This window comes from Andrographis paniculata, unplaced genomic scaffold (genome assembly GCF_009805555.1).
Source record: "Andrographis paniculata isolate CXL003 unplaced genomic scaffold, ASM980555v1 Contig54END, whole genome shotgun sequence".
Classification (NCBI taxonomy): Eukaryota; Viridiplantae; Streptophyta; class Magnoliopsida; order Lamiales; family Acanthaceae; genus Andrographis; species Andrographis paniculata.
In genome coordinates this window covers 5,095,143-5,119,018 of record NW_026137589.1, presented here as the reverse complement: position 1 = coordinate 5,119,018, position 23,876 = coordinate 5,095,143, and the positions used below count along the sequence as shown (strand labels likewise).

The following is a 23,876-nucleotide window of genomic DNA, read 5'->3' as shown; positions in this document are numbered from 1 at the left end:
AGATGAATTCTTTTCCACAAAAAGGGCTCTGCACCAATTTAGCAGCAACCTACAACAAATCTACAGCACAGCAGGGGAGTTTCCTTCAAGACTAACATTCAACCCAAAATAGGCATAAGAGGGTACCAATACCACTCTTCTTTCTTCTTCCTTCGGACAGCTATACTTATCATTTTTCTTACTTGCCACTGCTACTTAAGACTATAGTCGAGCCGAGTCGATCGAGATCGATCCATCCATGGTGGCAAAGCGAATCTAAGACAGCAAACTCGGGGCCGGGCTTGATTTAAAGCTTGTCTGTAGGTAGAAGAACTGTGATTCGCATGTCATAGGTTGTATTATCGGCGCATCAGATCAATTTCCAACTGGGAACTTAACAGGCGGCCAAACGCTTTTTACGGTGTTTGGACGATAGCCTTGAGCAGAAGATTCAGCCACTTGAGCAAGCGACTCATCAATTTCATCTTTCGATTCTGTCCCTGCTTTGTTCATAAACTCAGCACCACCACCGTATATAAAACTGCACACCACGACCTGCAGACACTCATTCGTTCGAACAACATTAACCTCGGCAAGAATGCAATAGTTAATACATCTGGCTGCCAGTTTTCTATGTATATAAATATACCTGAACAGAATTTGCCGCACTGAGCCTACTGCCTACAGCGCCTCCAATTTATATGCCCATCGGGGCTGCAAATCGAAATGTTATGTCACCAGTTCGACTGCCGGAGTCTCTGCCTTCGGCGAGTAAGAAAGAACCTGACATGCATAATATCTCAAAGCGGCCTAACAAGCAGTAACACGGCCACATCAATATAGTCGAACCACAATAACAACAGAGAAGTAATTCAATGGATCCACAAGTTCGATCACCTCATAAGTAACGGTGGCGCCAGAGCTCGTCAGTTGGCATAATGTAACCAAAGAAATCAATCCATTTCCCGACATGATGCACAAAGCTCGTGTTCTGCTGCGCAGATGCGGTTATTTTCGCTGCGACGTCCTGCCAACAGCAGCAAACAATGACTCTTCACAACGCATTTTCAAACAAGAATCTCGGTGATTTGCAGCGTTACCTCGCCAGCTTCGACGTACAAAACGTGCGGCGTGAAGGCCATCCCAGCAGACCTATTCATCCATTCACCTGATAAGGTAACAAGAAGACATCGACAAACCAGAATCACTGCGTATTGCTTATACATAAACTGCATTAGCCAAAGAGATGTAAGAAAGGCTAAGACAATATAATTTCAGTACACAAACAATCATCGTACATGTCAAAGCACTGTAAGAACCCTACAGCCAAAATACAATGGCTTCTTACCAAGAGGGGCCAGTTTCTGCTTCCAGCCGGTCCCCAGCAGCCGCCCCTCCTGGCCTTCCCACCGGGGATCAAAGCCGCCGAGGAAGACGTCTTGGAAGCAGCAGACATGGCGGATAATTTCAAAGACATGTTGTTGGCGCCATTATTTGGGGCGTATTTCCTTGGTCTGCCTCTCTTCCTCTTCACCGGATCTCCGCCGGCGGCAACAGCCATGGTGATTCCGGGAGGGAAATTGGGCTGCGATAGGACCTCCACATGGTATGATGAGCCAATGCCGTCACCGGCGGCTACACCCGGTGGCGCCGGAGTGTTGGGATTTGAAGGATTCCAGAAAACATGTATCACCGGAGCTGGAGTCCCGGCCCCGCCGATTCCGGCTCTGGTAAGGTAGTATGAAGCTGAGCCAGGTAATGCCATGGCTTCTCTCCCATCCATGCATTTACTGGCTCCAATTCCAAACTAAAGATCCAAAATTGAATCAAGTGTATTTAATTTCGCAGTCAGAAAAAACGCTTGTTCTTCTTTATTTATAGTAATCCTAAATTCGGAACCTTAAAAAGAAACGAAAGGGACAAAAACCCCTAATGAGATACGTAATTGGAGATGATCGAAAGTACGGATGTGAGTTTCCGACAGAAGAAATCTATGGATTATTAGGAACTTCAAAATTCAGAAAAGATAAGCTTTTATACACAGTTAGCTGCCAAGAACCCACACACACCCCAAATTAAAGCTAATAGTCTAATACACTCGAAGCTTCATTCCAGAACCTGAACCCTAGATTTGGAATGAGGGAAAATGAGGAGAGTAAATAGACAAAACGAAGAGGAAGAAATAGAAAAGTTAGAGCATGAAGGGTGAGTTATTAAGTAATTAAGGGGATTTATTTGGAAGCAAATTGCAAGCCATAGGTATGTATAGAAATACAATTTACCTGCCAGCTAGTTGTGGTACGTACGGTACCAACCAAGACAACATTGTCTCTATCAGGACTACTGCTCATTACTGTTTTTGTCTTCAGGAAAGATGCAATCATTTTCTTGCATGATTCTAACCAGTCTCTACTCTCTAAGTAAAAATTCTCTCTCTCAAATTTGTGAATTTGGGCCTTTATATTGCTGGAGTTTTGAAAAAGCTATGTAAATAATGTTAGAGTTGGGTAACCAGATTAAGCCAATCCAAATAGCTTATCACTTGTTGGGCTGGAGCTCAAGGTTGAGACAGAATAATGGAAAAACTCGTAGAAATGATAGGAAGAAATAAAGCAATAATAATGAGTTCTTGACAGAACAATTGGGAACTTATGTATCATTGTATGACAGGCAGTCCTCTTGTATTTGAACCTTAAACTTCTCAATTGCATATGAGTATATGCCTATTACCAGCACTCAACTGTCTCATCTATTTTAACAAAATATAGGTCGTACCTAATTCTCAAGACAACATCACTGGTTAGCGCTAAGACTAATCATGTATCATCATTTTGAGAAATTTGACTTTCTTGATCTTGTCCACGTGTCCCATTAACAAAATCCAAGTAACCCTGTAGCAAATCAAGGTGCCATCAGTGCCATTTCAAAAGCAAGTTTTACATGTGATGTACTTCAAGAAAACCATGCGCAAATATCTATATTCCATGATGCCAAGAAAACAGATTAGGTCCCAAACTGAAACTAATCCTAAATTCTGACCCATATTTGGCAACATTAAGGAAGTCTGCATCCATACCTGAAGGATTCCAACAGCTGCAAATTTGTCTTTAATCCTCTTGCAGTCCACCGGGTGCATTTCTAATGGCTTCAACAGGAAGTCGACATTCTGCAACATCCATGAGTAATCACTTTAAAAGGAACATAAAAAATTAAATAAATAAATAAAAAAAATCAATGTCCACCAAAAAGAACATTTGCATTTAGAAATGATGGAACAGATCAAGATCAGGCTTTGAAACATTAGCGGGACGAGCTGCTTTCACCTTTGATGTAAAGCGTTCCTCCCAAAATGTATACTTGATGTCTTCAAGTTTCCTAGTTTTAGCAAGATCATTGATCAAGATCTTGATTTGCATCGCCTGCATACCAATGGATAAAATTGGAATGTCATAATTGAATCAAATATTAAACCAAAGGAACATTAATAGATAGTCCACAAGTCATTCATTATATGTAATTGTAAAAAACACGCACACATGGGCTATTGCTCCACCGATCGAAAGGATAGCCAATGACAAATCCCGACAATGAAAGCTCACTGATCTGCATAAGTGAAAAACATAATCACCATTGACAAGTTGTAATAGTTAGAAAGAAAAAGCAAAACAACTTTACATTCGTCACCACTAACCAGGCTTTGGAGATCACCTGCCATGAAATCAATATTCGTTTTTTTTCGAACCAAGACACTGCATAAGATTAGAATTCCATATTACAGCCCGCATGTATGTGCAACATACAATATATATATATATATAGATATATGTTTGTGTGTGTGTAGATAGATAGATAAATTCTGAAAAAGCACAAGGCAATAAACCTTAACGGGGATGCAACCTTGTTATCGGCATCAGAAACGGCAAGACCAACATACTTATCACCAACATCCAAGCCAAGCAAACGGCCACTTTTGTGCTCGTTTGATTTCAACAGTTGCCGGTACAGCTTAATCGGCTTCAAATACTTCATCTGCATCGCGCAAACGAATCAAAACAACTGAAACCGAATTCAGAGTCAAATTGGAAATCATCATTCACGAAGAGACCTAAAATATAGAAGTGAAAGCATCCATTCATAATTTAGCATTTCATCGAACACCTCAAGCTCATACTAATGTCTCAAAAATACACAAAGAAGAAATACACGAGCACACAAATAAATTTACACAAAATAAAATCCTTAACCACGTATCTATGCATGTTCCAATGAATGCGTGCAGACGTAGAACAAGAGCCCGAATTACCTCTCTAGAAGATCGAGCAAACAGTCTCCGATTTCGCCAAGGCAGAAATCATCTCTGGCTATATAATGGGCCTTTTATTTGGGCCTCTATGAACCGTAATACGCCCAAACCAGATCGGCCCAAAAATGAGCAACCCTACTTTTGAGAGTGAGGCCCACGCGCGCCACAAAGCGTGACAAAAATAGCCCCGCGTTGGCAATTCTGATGTGTCGAGACACCCTGTGTCGCGAAATCAACGGTCCAGATCAACTGATACATTTGGCATCTTCTTTGTGGGACCAAAGCAAAAAAAAAAAAAAAAAAAAAACTGATCATTTGGAGAAAAATAAAATAAAAGAAAATGAAATATTTAGAAATGTATATATGATTTCTCCGAATTTATTAAAAGGGGAAGCAATTAGGGTTTCAAATTCAATTGGGAGGCAGAGGCAGATAGAGACTTGAGTTAATGTTTATTCCACGTTTGAAAATGACATACAGAATTCATTGCATGTCAATGGATAATTGCCCACTACGAAATTTCAAATTTCCACCTTTATTTAATTATTTTTTGTGAATACCCATTATAATATTTAAATCACTCAAGATTTTAATGATGATGCATTTGTTGATTTAGTAACCTAAAATATTGAAAATATATTATGTCGATAAGTAGTTAGATAGGTAATGGGGATTTCTTAGCCCACCTCATGATGATTAGAAACTATAATAATTATTTTTTGACTTTGCTATTTCAAAAACAATTTAAATTTATAAACTTTATAGATTTTTCAGCCAATGGTCCTCATGGTTAGGAACAGTAGTATGTCTGATGCAATGATTTAGATAGTTTGAGTCTATTGCTTATTCAAATCCGACTAATGCTTACGCTGTAATTTCACTTGCTTTGTATGAAATATTTAGCAAGCAATTAATTAGTAGAGTATTATACATTGAGAAGACAAATAGAAAATAGTTTTTTAAAATATTTATTTTGGATACCTAAAAATACTTTCACATTGATTAATCATAATTTATTGATACTAAACTCTTAGAAAACATAACCCAACAAACTCTAATTACAAAGATTGGCAAATACAAACATTATATATTGCACTAAACAAATCAATTCCTGACTTCATTTTATATAATGTAATGATTGAACACAAAGTAATAATTTGAGTCTAATAATTGATTTTCATATGATCAAGCCAATGAAAATAGAATCTTTTATAATATGATACAGTTGTTCCAAGCGCATGAGAGGAGAACCACAAAATAACAAAGTATTAAAAAGAAGGGAAATACGGAAAATATTTTTAAAAACTTATAATAAAAGGAACTAATGTCGGTGGAAATTGGAAAAATAAAATAAAATAAAGCAGCAAAAGCAATTGAGCAAGCATTTACACTCTAAATAGATCTGCATCAGTGAAAGCACAATGGTACAGAGGAACATCTGTGTATGTATGAATGGATGTATGTATCTGTATCTATTTTTTATTTTATTTAAATATTATTTTTTTATTTTTTATTTTTTTTTGCAGTTTTCACCTTACCTGTGTGTGTCTATACATATTCCCCCTGAATCAGTTTTTTTCCCCTTGGGTGATCTTCCTTTTTGAGACTTGAAGCCCTCATATGAATATACATAAATAAGTTGCATACACGAGGATAGCAGATATATAGGTAGCATCAATAAAGTCTTCATTTTTGTGCTTTGACCAAATCAAAAGCTCGGTCAAGAAACCTCTTTTGAGGTTATCTTCACTTGCTGCTACATATTTGCTAAATTTCCGGATATGGGGTTTCTAGGGATTTTCTGCGCGTGAAAATGGATGTCTTTGTAAATTTTTATTTTTATCTGTTTGCTGGGTTATTTTTCTACACCCGTGATAATAGGTTTTTGTGATTTTGATTTTGGTTTTTTTTTTTTTCGATTAGGGGGTTTGGGTTAGGGTATTGATTTGGGGGTATTTTGATTTTTGATTGACTGGGTTTGGTGATTTGTTGCAGGTGAATTGCTGAGTTGAGGCAGAGAAAGCTTGAGCCCTTTTTTAGGGGGGTTTACTGGAAAAGTTGGAAGCTTTTGGATTCAGAAAATGGTGATTTGGAACCTCGGAGTTGACTCAGATTTGAATCTTTAATAAAGGTTACTTTCTTTGATTTTTGAACTATGTCGGGTTATCGTTTGGAATTTCATTGCTGATTTGAGTTAATTCTTCTGTGGTTATTTTTCGATTCTGGGTTTGATTAAGCTATCTGTACGATCTCAGTGGTGAATGTGGATGAATTTGAATCAGAGGCCATTGTTGCAAAGCTCTTACCTTTCAAAAGCATTTGACTTGCCATCTGCATCATTTTTCACTATGAGATTTAGCTTTTTCTATAATTGAAAGATTTTGTTGCTTTAATCTGTTGGAATAGATTGTGTTTCTTGCAAGGTTCACCACTACTGAGGTCCTCTTTTCTTTTCCCCGATTTCGTGTTTGCAAAAGTTATGGATTGAGAATCCCATCAGCATTGACAGATTGAGTATTTTAACGACGAAGTGTAAATTGATATGCAGTTTTTTGCGTCCGATGGATAGTTCTTGAGCAAACAATCGGCAGGCACTTTTGGAGTATTATTCCTTTTTCGATATAAAAGTTGTTTTATAGGGATGGGTTGTCACTGTTCAAGGCTTACTTCATGTTGTTTTGCCTCGGACCACAATGGACCAGTTGATGAAGCCCGGAATGATGGTTTGTAGTGTGATTTTGTTCCTCTTTCTGTATTTGATTCTCGTACTGTCAAATTGATAGGATGATGTTTACTGCAGTAAATGAGGAGAGGAGTGAAATCAGCGATTTGCCTACATTTCGTGAGTTTTCAATCGAGCAACTGAGGATTGCTACATCTGGTTTTGCCGTAGAAAACATAGTTTCAGAACATGGGGAGAAAGCTCCAAATGTCGTTTATAAGGGAAAACTGGAGAACCAGCGGAAGATAGCTGTTAAGCGCTTTAATAGGTCTGCTTGGCCTGATGCCCGGCAGTTTATGGTGAGTGTTCTAAGCTCATATCATGCTTATGGTGTTGCAACTAAAACATTGCTTCTTTTTTTATCTCCAAATACTTTATTTCGCTCAAGGACAAATCTATTAGAGGACTGAGATGTTGTTTACTGAATAAATATTTCAGGAAGAAGCTAGAGCTGTTGGTCAGCTCCGGAACTACAGATTGGCAAATTTGCTCGGCTGCTGTTGTGAAGGTGATGAGAGGTTGCTAGTTGCTGAATTTATGCCACATGAGACTCTTGCAAAACACCTCTTTCACTGTAAGTACAGTGCATTCAATTTCTTGTGGCAAATTCCAATTTAGAATTATTAACATTAGTAAGTGAATGATGTAGACGGTATATCTGCAATCTATATATTTGAGGAGCTTGTGGCATTATCGTATAATGCAGTCGGTCCTGGATCAATCTTTTCCAGTGGCTCCTATCGCGTGATTCTTCTCATTGTACTTTAATCACTTATAGTCTTCGAACTAGAAGTCCCACATTGAAATCAAGAAGACGTTTTAGGACATATCTCTATAGGCAGCATATGATAGTTCTGCCTTGTGTGCAGTGATTTGTGTATGATAAGGGTGTTGGTTAAATCGTAACCAATATGAATTATTACATTTCTTGAAAACTTCATTATAGATCTAGAAACTACCAATGCATCCTGCTTTATATACTCAGTGGGGAAAATTTTCCTGGTCAGTCTTTCTTAGTTGTGCTGTTTGTCTTTTGGATAATATTCGGCGAAATGATGAAATGGAACTTTTCCTTCTCTGTTACATCTATCAGTTGTTTGCCTCTTTCAAACATCAAACACTATTATCTGTTCTTGTTTTTCTCTATATTTCAAAGCACCCATCTAAGTCTAAGCCACGAAAATGGTTTTCTGATTATATCCAAGGAAGCGAGGGCCTAAATTTACTCAATTGCTCTTGCTTTGCATTTCTTGATAAATTATTGGCTTCTTCAAGTTTACAAGGCCTTTTTGATGCTTCTGTGTATAATAAGCCCATTTACGTTGGTTTCTACTCTATCATTATCCTTCAATTTCTGTTTAAATTCAGGGGAAACACAGCCCATGAAATGGGCAATGCGGTTAAGGGTCGCCTTATATCTTGCACAGGCATTGGAGTATTGTACGAGCAGAGGCCGTGCTCTGTATCACGACCTTAATGCCTATAGAGTGGTCTTTGATGATGTAAGTGGCAAGTTACTTATTATTTATGGATGTTCAAAATCACTACCATGAGTTTGCATCTGATCAATCAGTCATTTCAATTCACGAATATATATATATATATATTACAGGATGGCAATCCCAGACTATCATGCTTTGGGTTGATGAAGAACAGTAGAGACGGGAAAAGCTACAGCACAAACTTGGCATTTACTCCTCCGGAGTACCTGCGAACTGGTACCAAACATTAGTTTACAATGAAATATTGTACCCTCGGGATATTGTTTTGGGATAAATAAACTTTCTGTTATATGAAGTTTTAAGTAACTTGGATTTTCAGATTGACTAATTAACATTGCCATTCATCATTTATTAGGAAGAGTGACTCCGGAAAGTGTAATTTACAGCTTTGGCACACTTCTGCTCGATCTTCTCAGTGGGAAACACATTCCCCCAAGTCATGTATGGTTTCCCTAGTTTACTGGTTTTCCTCCTTTTCTATGACACGCCGTTAGTCCATCCATTAAAAGGACAAATGTCCGCCGTATTTAATCATGCTCTGTTGCCTAATGCCTACTAATGCTGTTGATTCAGGCCCTTGATTTGATAAAGGATCGTAATCTTCAAATGTTGACGGATTCTTGCTTAGAAGGTCAGTTTTCCAGTGATGATGGAACTGAGCTGGTGCGTCTAGCTTCGAGATGTTTGCAGTATGAGCCCCGCGAGAGGCCAAATCCAAAATCATTAGTTACTGCACTGATTCCCCTTCAGAAAGAAACTGAGGTTGGTTTTTGTACACAACAACTATTGGATTGTTAAGAATTCACATTTTTTTCGTCTATTGCTCTTGCGAAACCACACCTTTTCTATATTGATCCATTGAATGTATGCCTCGATCAAATTCTGTCTTTTTCAGACCCCCTCTCATGAACTTATGGGAATACCTCATGGCGAAGTGGTTCTGTCTCTGTCGGCCCTTGGTGAAGCATGTCTTAGAATGGACTTAACTGCCATACATGAGATTCTGGAAAATCTCAGCTATAAAGATGACGAGGGAGCTGCAACTGAGGTCTGTCTCCTTTAATCTTATTAAATTAGGCCAATGTAAAAGGGTTTCTGACAAGTACTCTTTTACACTCTGCAGCTTTCGTTCCAGATGTGGACAAATCAAATGCAGGATACATTAAATTCAAAGAAAAAAGGCGATGTTGCTTTCCGGCACAAAGAATTCAGGGTGGCAATCGACTGCTACACACAGGTTAGTGTTATAAAACTTTTATGTAATTGTTATTGTGGAGCTAGAGTTGTTGCAAATAATGATTGTTTTCTTGTAGTTCATTGATGTTGGAACGATGGTGTCCCCAACTGTGTTTGCCCGGCGCAGTTTGTCATATCTGATTAGCGACATGCCTCAGGAGGCCCTCAACGATGCAGTGCAGGCACAGGTCATTTCACCTGTTTGGCACATTGCTTCATACTTACAAGCCGCATCCCTTTTCGCACTCGGGAGGGAGAATGAGGCTCAGATTGCACTCAAAGAAGGTTCGATTCTGGAAGAAAAGAGGAGCACCACTCCCTGAGACAGGACACAGTGTCCAGGGACTTCCCGCCTTTGAATTTACTCCTTGCTGACTTACTTCCCTGGACAGGTGTGTTAAAATTTTCGACTTTTCATGGTTCAACGAAACAAGAAATCAACGACCAAAATCTTACAACATTATATAAAAACAAACACTTTTACCTGCTTATTGTTGCCCTTGGCATCCATCCAAGGGCACGATCTCTGGAGTGTTCCAAGAAACTTTGAGAAAGCTTTTCGAAGACCGATTTATGAATGGAATTGGTGCTATTTGTGAAGGGGATTGGGAGATTGCTGATGGGAAGAAAGAGGGATGGATTGAATTTAAGATGTGAAATGTGGAGTTGGATCTGCCATTATACTGTAATTTGTGTACAGTAGATAACATGGCTTGCTGTTGCTGGGGTTGGGACTGTTTTTTTGTTTGGGGATTTGGTGACTGTTGCTATCTTCTTTTCTTTACTTCTTTCTTCTGTTGCTTTTATTTAAATTTGCCTGTAATTGGTTGGAATGGGCGCTTGGATTGAGCCTCCTCTACTAATTTGAGACTTTTGGGATTTTTATTTATGTCTTGACCACCGCCTGTGAGTGAATTGTAAATTGTTTCTATGCAGTTTTCAGACATTCTAATTATACATTATTATTGCTTTTGCTGCTTGAGGTTAATTCTGCGATACTTGGTAAGCTGGTACAAGATTAGTTTTTGTTGCGTGTGCAATGCATGTATTAAATTGAGAAACTCTCTGTCATGTCATGTGTTATATATGTGATTCAGTAATCTTGTTTCCACCTTAAACAAACATACCTGGAGATTGGGAACCATACTTACATCAAAACAAAGAGCAACAACTGACAATACCAAAATCCAAAGAGAGGAGGAATCCAAGTGCACAGAAAAAGCAGATTAAATGTTGCAAACTGAAACAGGATAATCAGCCATAGTAGTCACATCTCAGCCGGAATAGCATTCTTATTTTTAAACTTCTAAGTCAGATTATACATATATATATATATATATCTCTAAGCAAGCTGGTAGGTTTGCTGTAGCTTTCAACTCGTGTTCTTGTTTCTTCTTGCATTTCCAGAGGTGCACAAAGTAGAAATAAGTACTCACAGAGCATACAATATGGTTATAGTAATAGGTGCAGTCCTATAGGGATGAAGCTTGAGTCAATTGAGACACACATTGACACAGCCGCACGATCCTCATATGCCCAGTTCTGACATTCTTAATAGCAGCTCCAATCTTCGCATCGAAGATTGGAACCGAGCATTTCTCACTGTCGGCAGTTGTCGCCACTTCAAGTGGAAGTATATCTGAGGGGTAGATCCCACTGCAGCCAGCCATGCAAATCAGGTAGTACTCTTATTCAGAATATAATCGATATGTAAATAAACAACATAGGTCATAATGGGATGGAAGGTTGAAGTTGCATTGATAATTGATGCAACTAATCATAAATGAGGGTCAGCACTAGCTACAACAGAAGCCACTGATTACATGGAATAATAGAAGCAAACACTGGAAAAACTAACCGTTTTAGGCAAGACATGTCAAGCGTGAGGACCAACTTCTTCCCAGAATTAAAATTGAAGAAATAAAGAATCAGATCAAGCCGCCCAACTGTGACCAAAATTTTACCAAATCAGAGTTAAGACAAATTTAGTTGGTGTTAGATACAGTTCAGAAATAGACAAAAGAAAGCAAAATTACCAGAAGGTGAGCAAAAGCTTGACTCTGTAAGACTGTGGGACTCTATCTGTGCTACTTGTAACTCTTCAAGCACATCAAGCAAGGTTCCAAGAATTGAACTTGTTACCTGTGATTAGTGACAGTTACTAACAGAAACGAGATGAAAATATTATAGAAAACTACGAAGATTGAACCTACTAACATGCAAATTTATATCAAGTCTTTGCTAATCTTCTGTTCTACCAAAAAAGGTCAATACAAGAACAGAAATGTTTACACAGCCATGCATGATGTGGGGACAAAAAAGCTGCTTCACAGAAATTTACTATAAATATAATATATAGATATATATATATAAACTCTGTTCCCTTACTTGCGTCTCTCGTGCCAAAGTTTTTGTACCAGCATATTTGCAAGCAGTCTGCGTACTGAAAACAAATGCAAATGCTACACAAGCACCCATATTTGGGAATCTCTGCAGAGTAGAAAGTATTTCATTCTAAGTAAATCATTATACAAGAAAGATGCTTGAAGCATACATATTACGTTAGATGAGTCACCTTTAAGATGTTTGTCTCAATCAATTTGAATGTAATTGAAACTCTAGATGTTGGCCCGACAATGATTGTTATGCTGCAAAATATTAAATGAATACTTATTATGAATTCAAGGGTTAGAGGAAGCAGAAAGATCATGACATGGTATATCCTATCCATGTCAGATCAATTTCCAAAATTAACTTGAAAAGCATATGGGGCAAAAGAACTCTTCTTCCACAGACCTCTGAGTAATGAATTCCAGGTAGTTGAGAATAATATTGTGTTGACCGTTAGAGCAGCCCACACTCTGCACTGACCACATCTGAGAAAAGAGGATACAAAACTCTGAGCAACATATAGCAGCAATCTTGATTGGCAAGATATATGGGTAGCTGTTTCTATGTATACCTACACACATAACTATATATATATATATATTTAACCCCTCACTAAAGCTTCTTTGTTCAAACTCACCAGCTATTTAGCTATCAATCACCAGTTACTTTCACAATACAGACTCTTAAAAATGGAGTCCCCCAAACCTCAAAACCCACTTTATTTCCGCCAACATAACACAAAAACTCACAGCTATTTAGCTAGCAACATGCTCTTAACCCCCTACTGTCAGCAAAAGTACAGAAAGAATATCCACCTGCATATCCAATCGAATAAACCTGCAAGAGGCCCTCTGTTCTAAGTGCTCATTGACCAAAGCTATTGTCCTGCCAGTGCTTGGTTCAGCTTTCATCTTGCAGCATGATTGAAAAGTTCTTGTCAAGTTCAAAATCTTTTTGTTCAATGCTTCTAACTCCTGTCTCATTGCAGTCAACTTTTCTTCGCAAACCTATAATGACACAAACCATATGTCATAGAAATCCAGCTCCAAAAATATCACAAAAACAAATAATCGCATTCCCTAGTTCTACAGAACACCAATTATTACTCTTATCCCAATTTAATTCAACAGTCCATACCACAAAATAAATAACACCAACCACAAACTATGTGGCACTCAAATCAGTTTTCCATGTCTGTAATGTAAGTTACTGTTCTAAACATTTGATCTTAGCAAACTAGGAGACATTTTGGAAATATTTACTTAATATGTCAATACAGGTATCATTATGACTAAGTTTTCAAATGAATATTACTTGGCCACTCTTTCACTGCACAATCTGCATTCTCCACAGAAAATCATGAAAATGTCTAGCCATCAAACCAACTCAACTACATGTCTTAGTTTAAGAAGATGCCAGTTAAATGTCCAAAACCACTAGGTAAAACATCAGAATGCCTAGAACAAACACATCCTCAGAATGAAAGGTACCCAAGCTGCTCTTTGCAAATGAGTTCATGAATCGGACCCATCTTATCAAAAATAGGGATTGGAAAAAACTAAATAAGCAAAATGACAATGCAAAGTACTAGGGATTCGCATCGAGTTTAACACAATGTAAATTTAAGTTCAATTGGATACCACTTCTCCCTTCTTCATAACTGACAATGACAAATCATCAGCACCAGCAAATTTGGGCTTCAAGGCGCATGTTTCCAGGAATTGTGCTCTCAATATTTCTGACTCTTGAATCCTTGAGCTCAACAATTGTGACTGTTTCTGCATACAAATGTGACTGCATTGGTGAAATAGCATATGACATGTTTTAAATCTATACAACGACAAAGACAAACAGTACCGACAGCCTCTCTCTCTTTATATGCTGTAGCTGCAATTTTGCCCTTTGAAACACTACTTGATGCAACAAAGAATTTATTTCGGCCATTCTGCAGTAGCAATTATTTAAGAAACATGCATTCTCTATATAGATTAGATTATGAAATGTGAATATGAAAGAACCACCATGCTGGATGCAAAGAAACATATCATTCCAAATGGTCACAGAGCAAAAGTGCTTACTTCTCGAGCTGGAGATCCTGAAGAACAATTTTCCCCTGGATAAAAGGTCGTATATTAATGCAGACCAAAATTTTATTCGATGGTGTGGAGTTGGCTAAAAATTATCCATGTATGAGAGCAGACCTGAGGCATGACTCCAAGGTGAAACATTTCATACTTCTTTCTCCTCTGCTGATTAACTAACATATCTTGAAGCACATCTATCTGAAATATGAATGGATTATCACAAATCCAGAAAACATTATAATGGGAAACAACTTCAAAGCATGTCCTTGATTTTATATTCAGTACAAAAGCATGATATCTTTAATCATTTTCATGTTCTTCGGAAAGGAGGGCTTCCTGTCCTAATAATATAGAATGTAGGAGAAGTATAAGGTTGCTGATATAACCCATACCATCTTACTATTAAGCATACTGGCAGACCCACAAATTACACCTTTCATGTCCTCTGAGAATTTAGAATAAGTCTGCAATTTGAGATAACCTGGTGAGAAAAGTAAATATAGAAGAAACACTGAGCTGCTTCATCAGCCACCGAGTAGGCAATGGCGAATAAGAGAAAGATGAATTAAACATACATCATTCCACTTCTTCCTTTCGTAGCCCACCACCACTGTCGCACTAACTTCATCAGGATACGCTGGTGCTTGTGGGTCCCAACTCCCACTTTTCTGAATTTTGGGGCTCCTCTTCAGTATGGTCATTTCAGACCTATTTGAATCTCTCAATAATAATTCAACGCTTCTCTTGTTAGAAGAAAAGTTCTCCAATCCACCATTTGTGTGGATGGATTTTGGCAATGGTATTCTTGAGGGATGAATATTACCAAGCCCTTTTCTTGAGGGGCTAGTTGTAGGGATCACCACCTGATTCTAAGATTAACATATTGACCACCAAAATAAGCCACAATAAGATTCGTATCACAATACAAATTCCAGCAAGAGGGATTAAGACAGAAGACACACACAGAATTGATAGGTTTGGTGGCAATTATCCTAAAGAATTTCCGCTATGGAGGAATAATCAAGGCATCAAAACTGCAATAGGTTCCAAAGATATTGACCACACAGGTGCACGCAAGAACTACATCAACATATGAAAGAGGAAACATAAATGAAATAGAACTGACCTTGTGCAATCTTGATTCATCCAAAAGAGTAGAGAAAGATGGAGTGATAGAACTTTGAGATGTAACTACCAATTCTCCTCCAGGGGGGTTATTTTCAAGCATAGAGACATCCCATGTTGTTTGGTTACCAACATTTTGAAATGTTGAATGGGATTTGTTTTCTTTTGGAGTACTTATGTTGCCTATTGCTTTAAGTGCTTCTCTCCCTTCTTGGTTATCAGTTTCTTCAGTTTCCAACTCTATATTCATTCCACAGGTAACACTATTTATATTACCACTTGCAATCAAGGGATCCACATCAAGAGGATTTTTCTCCGGTGTTGAATCTAAGCCCTTGTCAAATTCATACATTTGCAACTGAATAAATTCAGATTTCTTGGACTGATGACCAGGGGAAGCAGATAACCGCTTCTCCAACTTGCTGATTGGCGAGGAGACATACTTATGAAGAAGATTAGCTCCTCCATCATCACCAGAAGCTTGCTCAGCCAATAAGGACTCAGTTTCAGTCATTAATGCATCTTCATTGGACCTGTTGGATGAAAACAAATTACGTCTACCACCAAAGTGATCTTGAGTCTTTGCCCTAAGATGCTCCTTGTTAGAACCATTTCTATTTTCTTCACTCAAAAGTACACCAGCAAGTTTATCTTCAACAAATGAATGTTTGTTGACACTAGAAGAATGATGCTTCTTTTCCCAAAAAGAATCAAAGCTGGGAGATCTTAGAAAGTTAAGTGACTTAATAGAAGAACTATCAACTTTCCTTGCAAAAACAGAAGAAAAGGCAGATTTCTCAAGGGATTCCAGTTTCGAAATGCTTCTCTGAATGGATGTTTGGATATCTTGACCCTCGAAATTTCTGCTTCTCAGCAAGGAAAAGGATGGGTTTGGAGATGCTATTGCCAATTTTTCAGATGGAGTACCAGCAGTAAGATCAATTTCAATTTGTGGCCGCTTGACAGGAGACCTAGATGACATGAATCGAGTTTCAGATTCATTCTGCAGGATCCAGTTTGAACAAGTCAGTTTGTTTATCTTTACAATAATCCATTGCAAGAAGTTATTACGTAAAGCATTTTCTTGTCCAGAAAATTCTCTTATAACTTTCACTGTTGGGCTGAGGTGAGCAAGGATGTCATCTAAGAACATTAATATATATAGAAGTTCTCCATTGGCATCACAAGTGAAGATCACAACTTCTCACTATAACGTTCAAGCCTATTTCTATAGTTCTGAAAGTTTACTGTTGAAGGTTATGTTAACATTACTAGTAGTTTGATGTGGTATTCACTTAAGAATGAATACTAGAAAATCTTTTTACACACAGAAAGACTGGTTATAATTGAAATTGGCATTTCAGAAGACAACATCAGAGTCCCAGACACAGCCCTGTGTGACAGGTTATATAGCTAAGAGAAAAAATTAGAGAAACTATTATATAGTAATTGCCAAGGGACAAATGCTTACTTTACTCAACTTGTATGGCGTATTGTTTGATTGATAGTTCTCCCTCTTTGACGTTGTCACCTCCGGTGTACCGGATGAAGGTTGTTGCAGAGAATTTTCGTGGGTAGCATTTTCCTCATGAAACTCAGAGTGGAAAGAAGGTTTATCACCATTGTGTACTAAAGGTAAAAACTTGTTTTGGTTTGTTCTAGTTGGCATCGAAGTAGCAATATCATCAGATGCACTAACAGAAAACAAGTTTTTCCTGCTCTCTGCAAGAAGGGCATCCAATCTTGGTGATAGTTTTTCATAGTCATACTTGTTAAGGGTTTCCCCAACAAGGCTCATAGCATTGGAGTTCTGACTACCACTTGCTTCTGTGGAATGAATGGAGGATTTAAGATTAGGCTTCTCACCCAAAGTTATAGCCATGGGGCTTCCTGCATCTCTATCCTTAGGTGTCTTCTCTTCAGAAAAGATTTGACTTCCCATTGGTGTCTTTAAGTCCACCCCTGAATCCGATGTAATCAGACTACGAAAGTGCATGGAGAAAGTAGCTGAATCCATGGTGACGTCAGGATTATCAGCAGAAGCCCCAGAATCAGAAAACCGACCCAGTCTTATGAAATTGGCTGATACAGGACCAAAGAATTCATCTGCTGCATTGAGTAGAATAAACATTAGAAAGAGATCTATATATTCAAAGGATAACATCAGTGTGAGGAATCCAATTAATGATGATAAATAACCATGAGAGAAATGAGGTACCTATATATAAGCAGGGAAAAAAAAGAAGTAAATAAAAGTAATTAAATATAAAGACATAACAGGCAACCAGGTTTGCCGAAGCTATAGTCTTATCAATCCCCTTGTAGTTAATCTTATTTAGAAACCAATCGGTCAGAATTGTGGAGTCACAGTTCTTCAGTAATTTTGTGAGTGAGATTGACAAGGGACCAGAGGAAAGGACCTAGGGATTAAGTATATTTGATTAAGCAGAGTTAAATGTTCATTTTCGCATTATGTTTGATCAGCAAATCCCAACGCGAGCAGAAGGAGAAAAGTATAACTTCTCAGTCAGATAGCATTCTAATCAAAGTATCAATGTACAAAAACATCACACTCGCAGATATTAACAAAACTTGCCATCATTGGAAGATGCAGAACCGAAGGTACTCCCTCCCGGAGAAGGCGAGCCAACCGGACGCAAGAATGACCTCCGCATTTCCAACTCTTCGTCATCATCACTGTCGCCGGCATCTCCCTCGCCTCCGAACTCCTTGTTACCACCAATAAGCTCACCAGACTCCAGTAGACCTTCAGTATCCCCGCTAACTTTCCCAGCTCCCGTCGAGGGATTCTCATTATCCTCCTCGTCTCTGTCGAAGAAATGAACCGATGTCAGCTCGGCAAAACTAACCCTCCGCGCCCGCTTCTTCTGAAAAACTGAGGAATCCGAGTTTTCAACCCCAGCCGCCGCCTTGTGGCCGCCGTCGGCTTTGCTCTCCTCCTTCGAATCCATCTCGAATTCCGACTAGGGCTTCGGAGTATCCTCCCCTCCTATTTCCCTCCCGGTAGCACGGAAAATTATCTTTCAATTTTGAATCCTTTCTAAAGGCGGTATTCCAAATTATATATACTAGCGTGGCTCCGTATTAAGCACGGTGTGTGTAATTGAAAAAAGAATTGCAATACTTATATTAATATAGTAAGGGTGTGTTTGATTGGGGGGTTTGAATTTTGAGTTGGGATTTGAATAGTAAAAATTTTGAATTTGAATAGTTGTATGATGTGATATAAATAGGGTTTGATGTGATGTTTTGAATGTAAAATTGATTTTTAGTATAATATAAAAAATAAAAAATAGGTATTTGATTTGATGTTTTTGGGGGAAAAAAATTGGATGAATAGTGAAAATCCACCAAAATCCTTCAAACAAACACACCCTAAATTTATTTATGATTTTTGTGATAATATATAAAATTATTTATACAAAATTAAGTGTATATCTCACTTTATTTATTTTTTTTTAAAAAAAAAAAATTTACTCCATAAATAATCACTTAAAATAGTGAAAAATACAGACTCTTATAAAAAAAATATAGATATATTGTTTTAATATATTTTTATTTTCGATCTAATACAATAATTTTATTTATCATTTTCGTTTTTTTTAAATAATAATTTTATTTTCATAAATATATATCACTGTAAAATTATGTTTATTTTTTCATTATTATTACACAAATATCCATATATTTTACAATAATACACTTAGAATGACAAAAAAATAAATTATTCATACTTTTGACTAATTATCAATATAATATTAATATTTTTTAGGGAAAAAATCAATTTTGGTCCAATTATATAAAATTCATCAATTGGTCTGAATATAACCAAAATTTATCAATTTTTGTCCCAATGTAAAAAACTCATCAATTTTGGTCATAATATAAACAATTTCAATCAATTTTGGTCTCATTATAAACAATTTTTATCAATTTTGGTCCCACCGTTAAAAAACTAACGGAAATTGCTCACGTGGACATGACGGATGTGACGTGGCAGTTGACCTGGAAAGTACACGGTCATGTACAATTATACACGACCATTTGTTACATGGTCATATATATTTTAGTGTATAATTATACATGGCCATGTTGTTACAAGGTCATGTACAATTATACACGGTCATGTTGTTACAAGGTCATGTACAATTATACACGGCCATGTTGTTACAGGGTCATGTATATTTTTGTGTATAAGTATACATAATCATGTTGTTACACAGCCATGTACAATTATAAACGGTCATGTTGTTACATGACCATGTATATTTTAGTGTATAATTATACATGATCATGTTGTTACACGGCCATGTATAATTCTACACGGTCGTGTATCTTTATGTTTCGGTCTAAAATTTTAATTTTTTGTTATATTTTTAATTTTTTTTTTAATAATAACATGGCCGTGTATAATTGTACATGACCGTGTAACAACATGGCCATGTATAATTATACACTGAAATATATACGGCCATGTAACAACAGGGCCGTGTATAATTGTACATTGCCGTGTAACAACATGCCCGTGTATATTATACATTAAAATATACATTGAAATATACATGACCATGTAACAACATGACCGTATATCATTGTACATGGCCGTGTACTTTCCATGTCAACTGCCACGTCACCTCCGTCATGTCCACGTGAGCAATTTCCGTTAGTTTTTTAACAGTGGACCAAAATTGATAGAATTTGTTTATAGTGGAACCAAAATTGATTGAAATTGTTTATATTGGGACCAAAATTGATTGAAATTGTTTATATTGGGACCAAAATTGATGAATTTTTTATATTTGGACCAAAATTGATAAATTTTTTATATTGTGACCAAAATTTATTAATTTTGATTATATTTGGACCAAAATTGATTATTTTCCTATTTTTTTTAACACATATAAGACTATAATTCTGAAAAAGTGAGTAATATTTTTTATTTGTATTCAAATAAATTGTAACATTTGTTATTTAAGACTGTCATATAATACTCCCTCCCTTCATTTATAATTGTCCCAAAGTATATTTGCATAATATTTTAGGTAATTGTCTTTTTTTTTTTTTGTATCAATTGACAAATTTATCTTTTATGATAAGATAGAGATTAAAAATAATAAATAAATGAATACTTAAAAAAATAAAATGTGTGTTTAAAAAATAAAATATGACAATAGTAAATAGAACATTAGTTTGTGGACGGATGAAACATTAGTTTGTGTTAACTTTTGTATATAATTATGTACTATTATATATCTTTATATCATATTAAACATAAATCGCAGCTTTTAACATAGACATAATAATAATAATAATAATAATAATAATAATAATAATAATAATAATTACCGCTCTAAAAACCTTTCATTTTCACATTCAAAATTTTTATTCTTTTTATACTAATTTTACTTCTACCCAAATTTATCCATTTAAAATATTCTATATTATCTATTTTCAATTAATCAATTCAATGTCGACATTTTATCTCTAATTGATCATTTGTATCGATTTAAGTTTTCAATATATAATAGTAATCAATAAGAGTCACAATAAATCAAAATAACTATTTTAAAATTAACTTATATTTTGAAAAAAAAAACATATTTAAAAGAATTATATATATACAAAAAAATAAATTACTTTTAATTATTTAAATATTTGTTATATTTAAAATTATGATATAAGAAAAATTAAGTTACTTTTTGTTTATTTCAAATCTAAAAAATTTTAATTAGTTGTGTTTAAATAATAATTATTTGCCAAAATAATTATAGAAGAAAATGTATTAATTTATGAGATGGTTCAAATATTTTACATGATAATGAAACAGATTATATAAAAATAAATTATAAAACAAATATATACACAAATAATTTGTACATTTGTATTTTTTACCTATATATAATTCATAACAAATTATTTTTTCTTTACTATTACTTTTATACTATATAATATTTTAATTGTAAGTAAATTTTATTGTAAGTAAGTTATGAACATCCATTACACAATTTTTATTTTTATTTTTTCTCTTCATCTTTCTTTCCTGTTTGTCTTCTCTTCGGTTATATTCCTCATGCTTCACTTCTTCTTCACCTTTTTCAAAGGGTTCTGTCTCCCACACAATCAAAAGAATCAAATAAAAGGCTTTCGATCAGATGAAAATAAGATCAACATATACTTAATTTTTCACTAAAAAGTAAATTGTATTTATATGTATATGTTAAACGGTCAATACAAAAAATAAATAAATAAAATAACATTTCAAACTTGCCTATACAAAAAAAAAATATCAATTTTGTCGACCAAACATGTCATTTTGTGTGTTTTTCTTCTCCATTTTCAAACCTGTCATCATCTGCACCACATTTTTCTGACAAATTATTTTTTCGGCACACCATAAATATTTTCCCTGAAAGAAAAAGAAAAAAAAAACATCAACATTAGTTGACATGATAAAAGAATTGAAAAAAAAAATTAAAAATAAAGAAAGTACATCAACATTAATGTACATAATGTAAGAGAAATGAATTGAACTCCAACCTCGTTGGAACACATACAAATGTCTTAGTTGTGTTTATCTTATATATATACTATATAGAGATGTTAGAAAGAATAAAAGAAATATATGAAAAAACTTTTTGGTTACTATACTATCATTATTAACTGCTACTATAATCATTAACTGCAATATTGAACTTAAAACTCATTCGTTTTTCACCTTACAATTATTATTTAACACTTATTTAATATTTTTATCTTCAATGTTATTTATACATTTTTTATAGACTAAATATGTTTTCATTGTTTATTTTATTATAAAATATATTTAAATTTATATATAATATAATTATAGAAATTTATTTTTTTATTTATGTATATGAAGTATATTATAATTTAATTATTTTAAACATGTATTGGTAAAATAAAAAATAATTATAAGTAGTAATATTTGAGACAAAAATATTTATATTTTTATTCATTTAATATATTATAAAAAATTATTATCTAACTTAATAAAAAAATATATTACATTAATATACAATTTTTGTATGTTAAATTAATTGTATTAATATTTTGAGTATGTTATATATATAATTAAATTCATCTTTTATATGCCTATTGTATTAACTTTAAATTTTAAAATAATTTAAAAAATTAAAATATCATATTTATAATTTATTAATATTTCTGAATTTATGAAAAATATTTTTTATATATTTTTAATTATATAAAATAATATAAGATATACACAAATTATAAATATTATTTAATATTTAAGAAATAAATAATTATAGATATTATGTATTAATCCATATTTATGCAGTAGCCAATCAAATATTAAGACCAATAAAAATTAAAGAAAAAAGTACAAAAATGTTAAAAATTTTTGCTTTTTAAAAAAAAAACAAATGCAAAATATATTGATCATACATATATCTAACAACCAATTAAACACTCAAACCAATCAAAAAAAAAGAAAAAAAATTTAAAATAGCTAGAAATTCATGTTTTTTGAAAGATGAGACCCACAATGAGCTCCTATAATATTATATATATGATTATAAATATATCTATATATATTCTCTAACTTCGTATATGCGCGCGTGTACTCTTCCTTGAGGTGATCCGAATCAAACTATCTTAACCAGGCCCAGTATATGGCCCGTAACAGTAAATATGGGTTAGGACCATATCCACATATGGCCTTACATATAAGTGAGTGGCTTAATACGTAAATGGGCTAAAAATTACTCATAAATTAGTGACCCATACAAAGTATTTTTTATAAGCACTCTAGGGAGCCGACAAAAATAAAATAAAACAAAATAAAATAAAAAAGCAATTTTAAAACCTAAATTATAAAATAACATAAAAATAATTAATTTATATATTATATTCATCTTTAATAAAAAAATCTAAAAATAGAATTGGAATATCAAATTTATAAGATATATAGATTTTTAATTATACTAGATAATTTAATATTTTAAATATAATTTAACATCATAAAATAAATATACTCCTACAGTACAATTTATTTGAAATTAATTTTTATTTTTATTTTTTTTCATTATTATTATATATATGTTGTATTAATGCGATAAATTTTAGAATTTGTTGTGTTAAAAATATTTTTTATTAAATTAAAATCTTACTTTCTACAGAAAATACCACATCTAACGTATAGTTACATCATTCAAACACTAGTTTATTTGTTTTACTATTTTCAAAACGGTCTAAAAACTCCCGAAAAAAAATATCTGAATAGAACCTTTAGTATTGCTGATGTAAACAAATGCTATATATATGATACAGTACAAATAAACAGCCAGTATTGTCTACTTCAAGATACAGCTATATATGAGCAGCAGTCCATGTGGGTGTAATATATTTTCATGTGCTTCCTTGCTTGCTGCTCCCATTCTTCCACTACCCTACCATGATGTTGTCCTCACCATTAGTTTTGGCACTTACTCACCTTTTTTTACAAGTTTATTTCATGAATGTATGTATGT

The 23,876-nt window shown here is 34.7% G+C and overlaps 3 protein-coding genes and 1 pseudogene across 12 annotated transcripts; 1 reads left to right on the top strand and 3 right to left on the bottom strand.

Annotated features, from left to right (window-relative positions):
• Nucleotides 1–354: 354 nt before the first annotated feature.
• On the bottom strand, nt 355–2,869 carry LOC127255501 (AT-hook motif nuclear-localized protein 5-like; annotated as a pseudogene).
• Nucleotides 2,575–4,547, bottom strand: LOC127255737 (uncharacterized). 3 transcript variants are annotated; one of them, XM_051281450.1, is made up of 7 exons: nt 4,283–4,547; nt 3,860–4,008; nt 3,671–3,728; nt 3,514–3,582; nt 3,303–3,398; nt 3,056–3,145; nt 2,575–2,870 (listed from the first exon to the last, which is right to left on the bottom strand). In XM_051281450.1, exons 2-7 carry the CDS (start codon nt 4,006–4,008, stop codon nt 2,796–2,798), a joined length of 537 nt encoding a protein of 178 aa, XP_051137407.1. In that variant the 5' UTR covers nt 4,283–4,547; the 3' UTR covers nt 2,575–2,795. The 3 variants fall into 3 exon arrangements, with proteins under 3 accessions (XP_051137407.1, XP_051137406.1, XP_051137408.1); XM_051281449.1 differs by lacking the exon at nt 4,283–4,547 and adding an exon at nt 4,224–4,242; XM_051281451.1 differs by lacking the exon at nt 4,283–4,547 and adding an exon at nt 4,085–4,215.
• A 1,041-nt stretch (nt 4,548–5,588) lies between these two features.
• Nucleotides 5,589–10,714, top strand: LOC127255736 (serine/threonine-protein kinase BSK7-like). 5 transcript variants are annotated; one of them, XM_051281445.1, is made up of 12 exons: nt 5,589–5,740; nt 6,278–6,413; nt 6,831–7,005; nt 7,083–7,303; nt 7,443–7,578; nt 8,373–8,506; nt 8,617–8,722; nt 8,862–8,947; nt 9,080–9,268; nt 9,402–9,554; nt 9,630–9,743; nt 9,820–10,714. In XM_051281445.1, exons 3-12 carry the CDS (start codon nt 6,924–6,926, stop codon nt 10,063–10,065), a joined length of 1,467 nt encoding a protein of 488 aa, XP_051137402.1. In that variant the 5' UTR covers nt 5,589–5,740; nt 6,278–6,413; nt 6,831–6,923; the 3' UTR covers nt 10,066–10,714. The 5 variants fall into 5 exon arrangements, with proteins under 5 accessions (XP_051137402.1, XP_051137403.1, XP_051137401.1 ...); XM_051281446.1 differs by lacking the exon at nt 5,589–5,740 and adding an exon at nt 5,809–5,950; XM_051281444.1 differs by lacking the exon at nt 5,589–5,740 and adding an exon at nt 5,861–6,021.
• Nucleotides 10,715–10,812: 98 nt separating this feature from the next.
• Nucleotides 10,813–18,440, bottom strand: LOC127255733 (uncharacterized). Of its 4 annotated transcripts, none has more exons than XM_051281441.1 (16): nt 17,939–18,440; nt 16,814–17,451; nt 15,344–16,345; nt 14,793–15,086; nt 14,610–14,681; nt 14,335–14,415; nt 14,212–14,246; nt 13,991–14,078; nt 13,774–13,905; nt 12,949–13,140; nt 12,539–12,618; nt 12,318–12,390; nt 12,131–12,232; nt 11,779–11,884; nt 11,601–11,688; nt 10,813–11,398 (listed from the first exon to the last, which is right to left on the bottom strand). In XM_051281441.1, the coding sequence occupies exons 1-16, from the start codon at nt 18,312–18,314 to the stop codon at nt 11,215–11,217; spliced, it is 3,543 nt and encodes a 1,180-aa protein (XP_051137398.1). In that variant the 5' UTR covers nt 18,315–18,440; the 3' UTR covers nt 10,813–11,214. The 4 variants fall into 4 exon arrangements, with proteins under 4 accessions (XP_051137398.1, XP_051137397.1, XP_051137396.1 ...); XM_051281440.1 differs by having other exon boundaries at nt 13,774–13,911; nt 14,793–15,080; XM_051281439.1 differs by having other exon boundaries at nt 10,814–11,398; nt 13,774–13,911; nt 16,814–17,448.
• Nucleotides 18,441–23,876: the final 5,436 nt, after the last annotated feature.

Bases quoted from the DNA above. Each gene is read 5' to 3' on its own strand.
- LOC127255736 (XM_051281445.1), top strand. From the start codon at position 6,924: ATGGGTTGTCACTGTTCAAGGCTTACTTCATGTTGTTTTGCCTCGGAC. The intron at 7,304-7,442 runs GTGAGTGTTCTA...TAAATATTTCAG, and splicing joins CTGATGCCCGGCAGTTTATG to GAAGAAGCTAGAGCTGTTGG. The intron at 9,555-9,629 runs GTCTGTCTCCTT...TACACTCTGCAG, and splicing joins ACGAGGGAGCTGCAACTGAG to CTTTCGTTCCAGATGTGGAC.
- LOC127255733 (XM_051281438.1), bottom strand. From the start codon at position 18,314: ATGGATTCGAAGGAGGAGAGCAAAGCCGACGGCGGCCACAAGGCGGCG. The intron at 13,912-13,990 runs GTACTGTTTGTC...ATTTGTATGCAG, and splicing joins TAAAGAGAGAGAGGCTGTCG to AAACAGTCACAATTGTTGAG. The intron at 12,619-12,948 runs GTGGATATTCTT...CTCTTTTCTCAG, and splicing joins TTATTCGATTGGATATGCAG to ATGTGGTCAGTGCAGAGTGT.
- LOC127255737 (XM_051281449.1), bottom strand. The intron at 3,729-3,859 runs GTTTATTGCCTT...AATCTTATGCAG, and splicing joins AAGGTTGCATCCCCGTTAAG to TGTCTTGGTTCGAAAAAAAA. The intron at 3,146-3,302 runs GTGAAAGCAGCT...TGGATGTTGCAG, and splicing joins AGGAACGCTTTACATCAAAG to AATGTCGACTTCCTGTTGAA.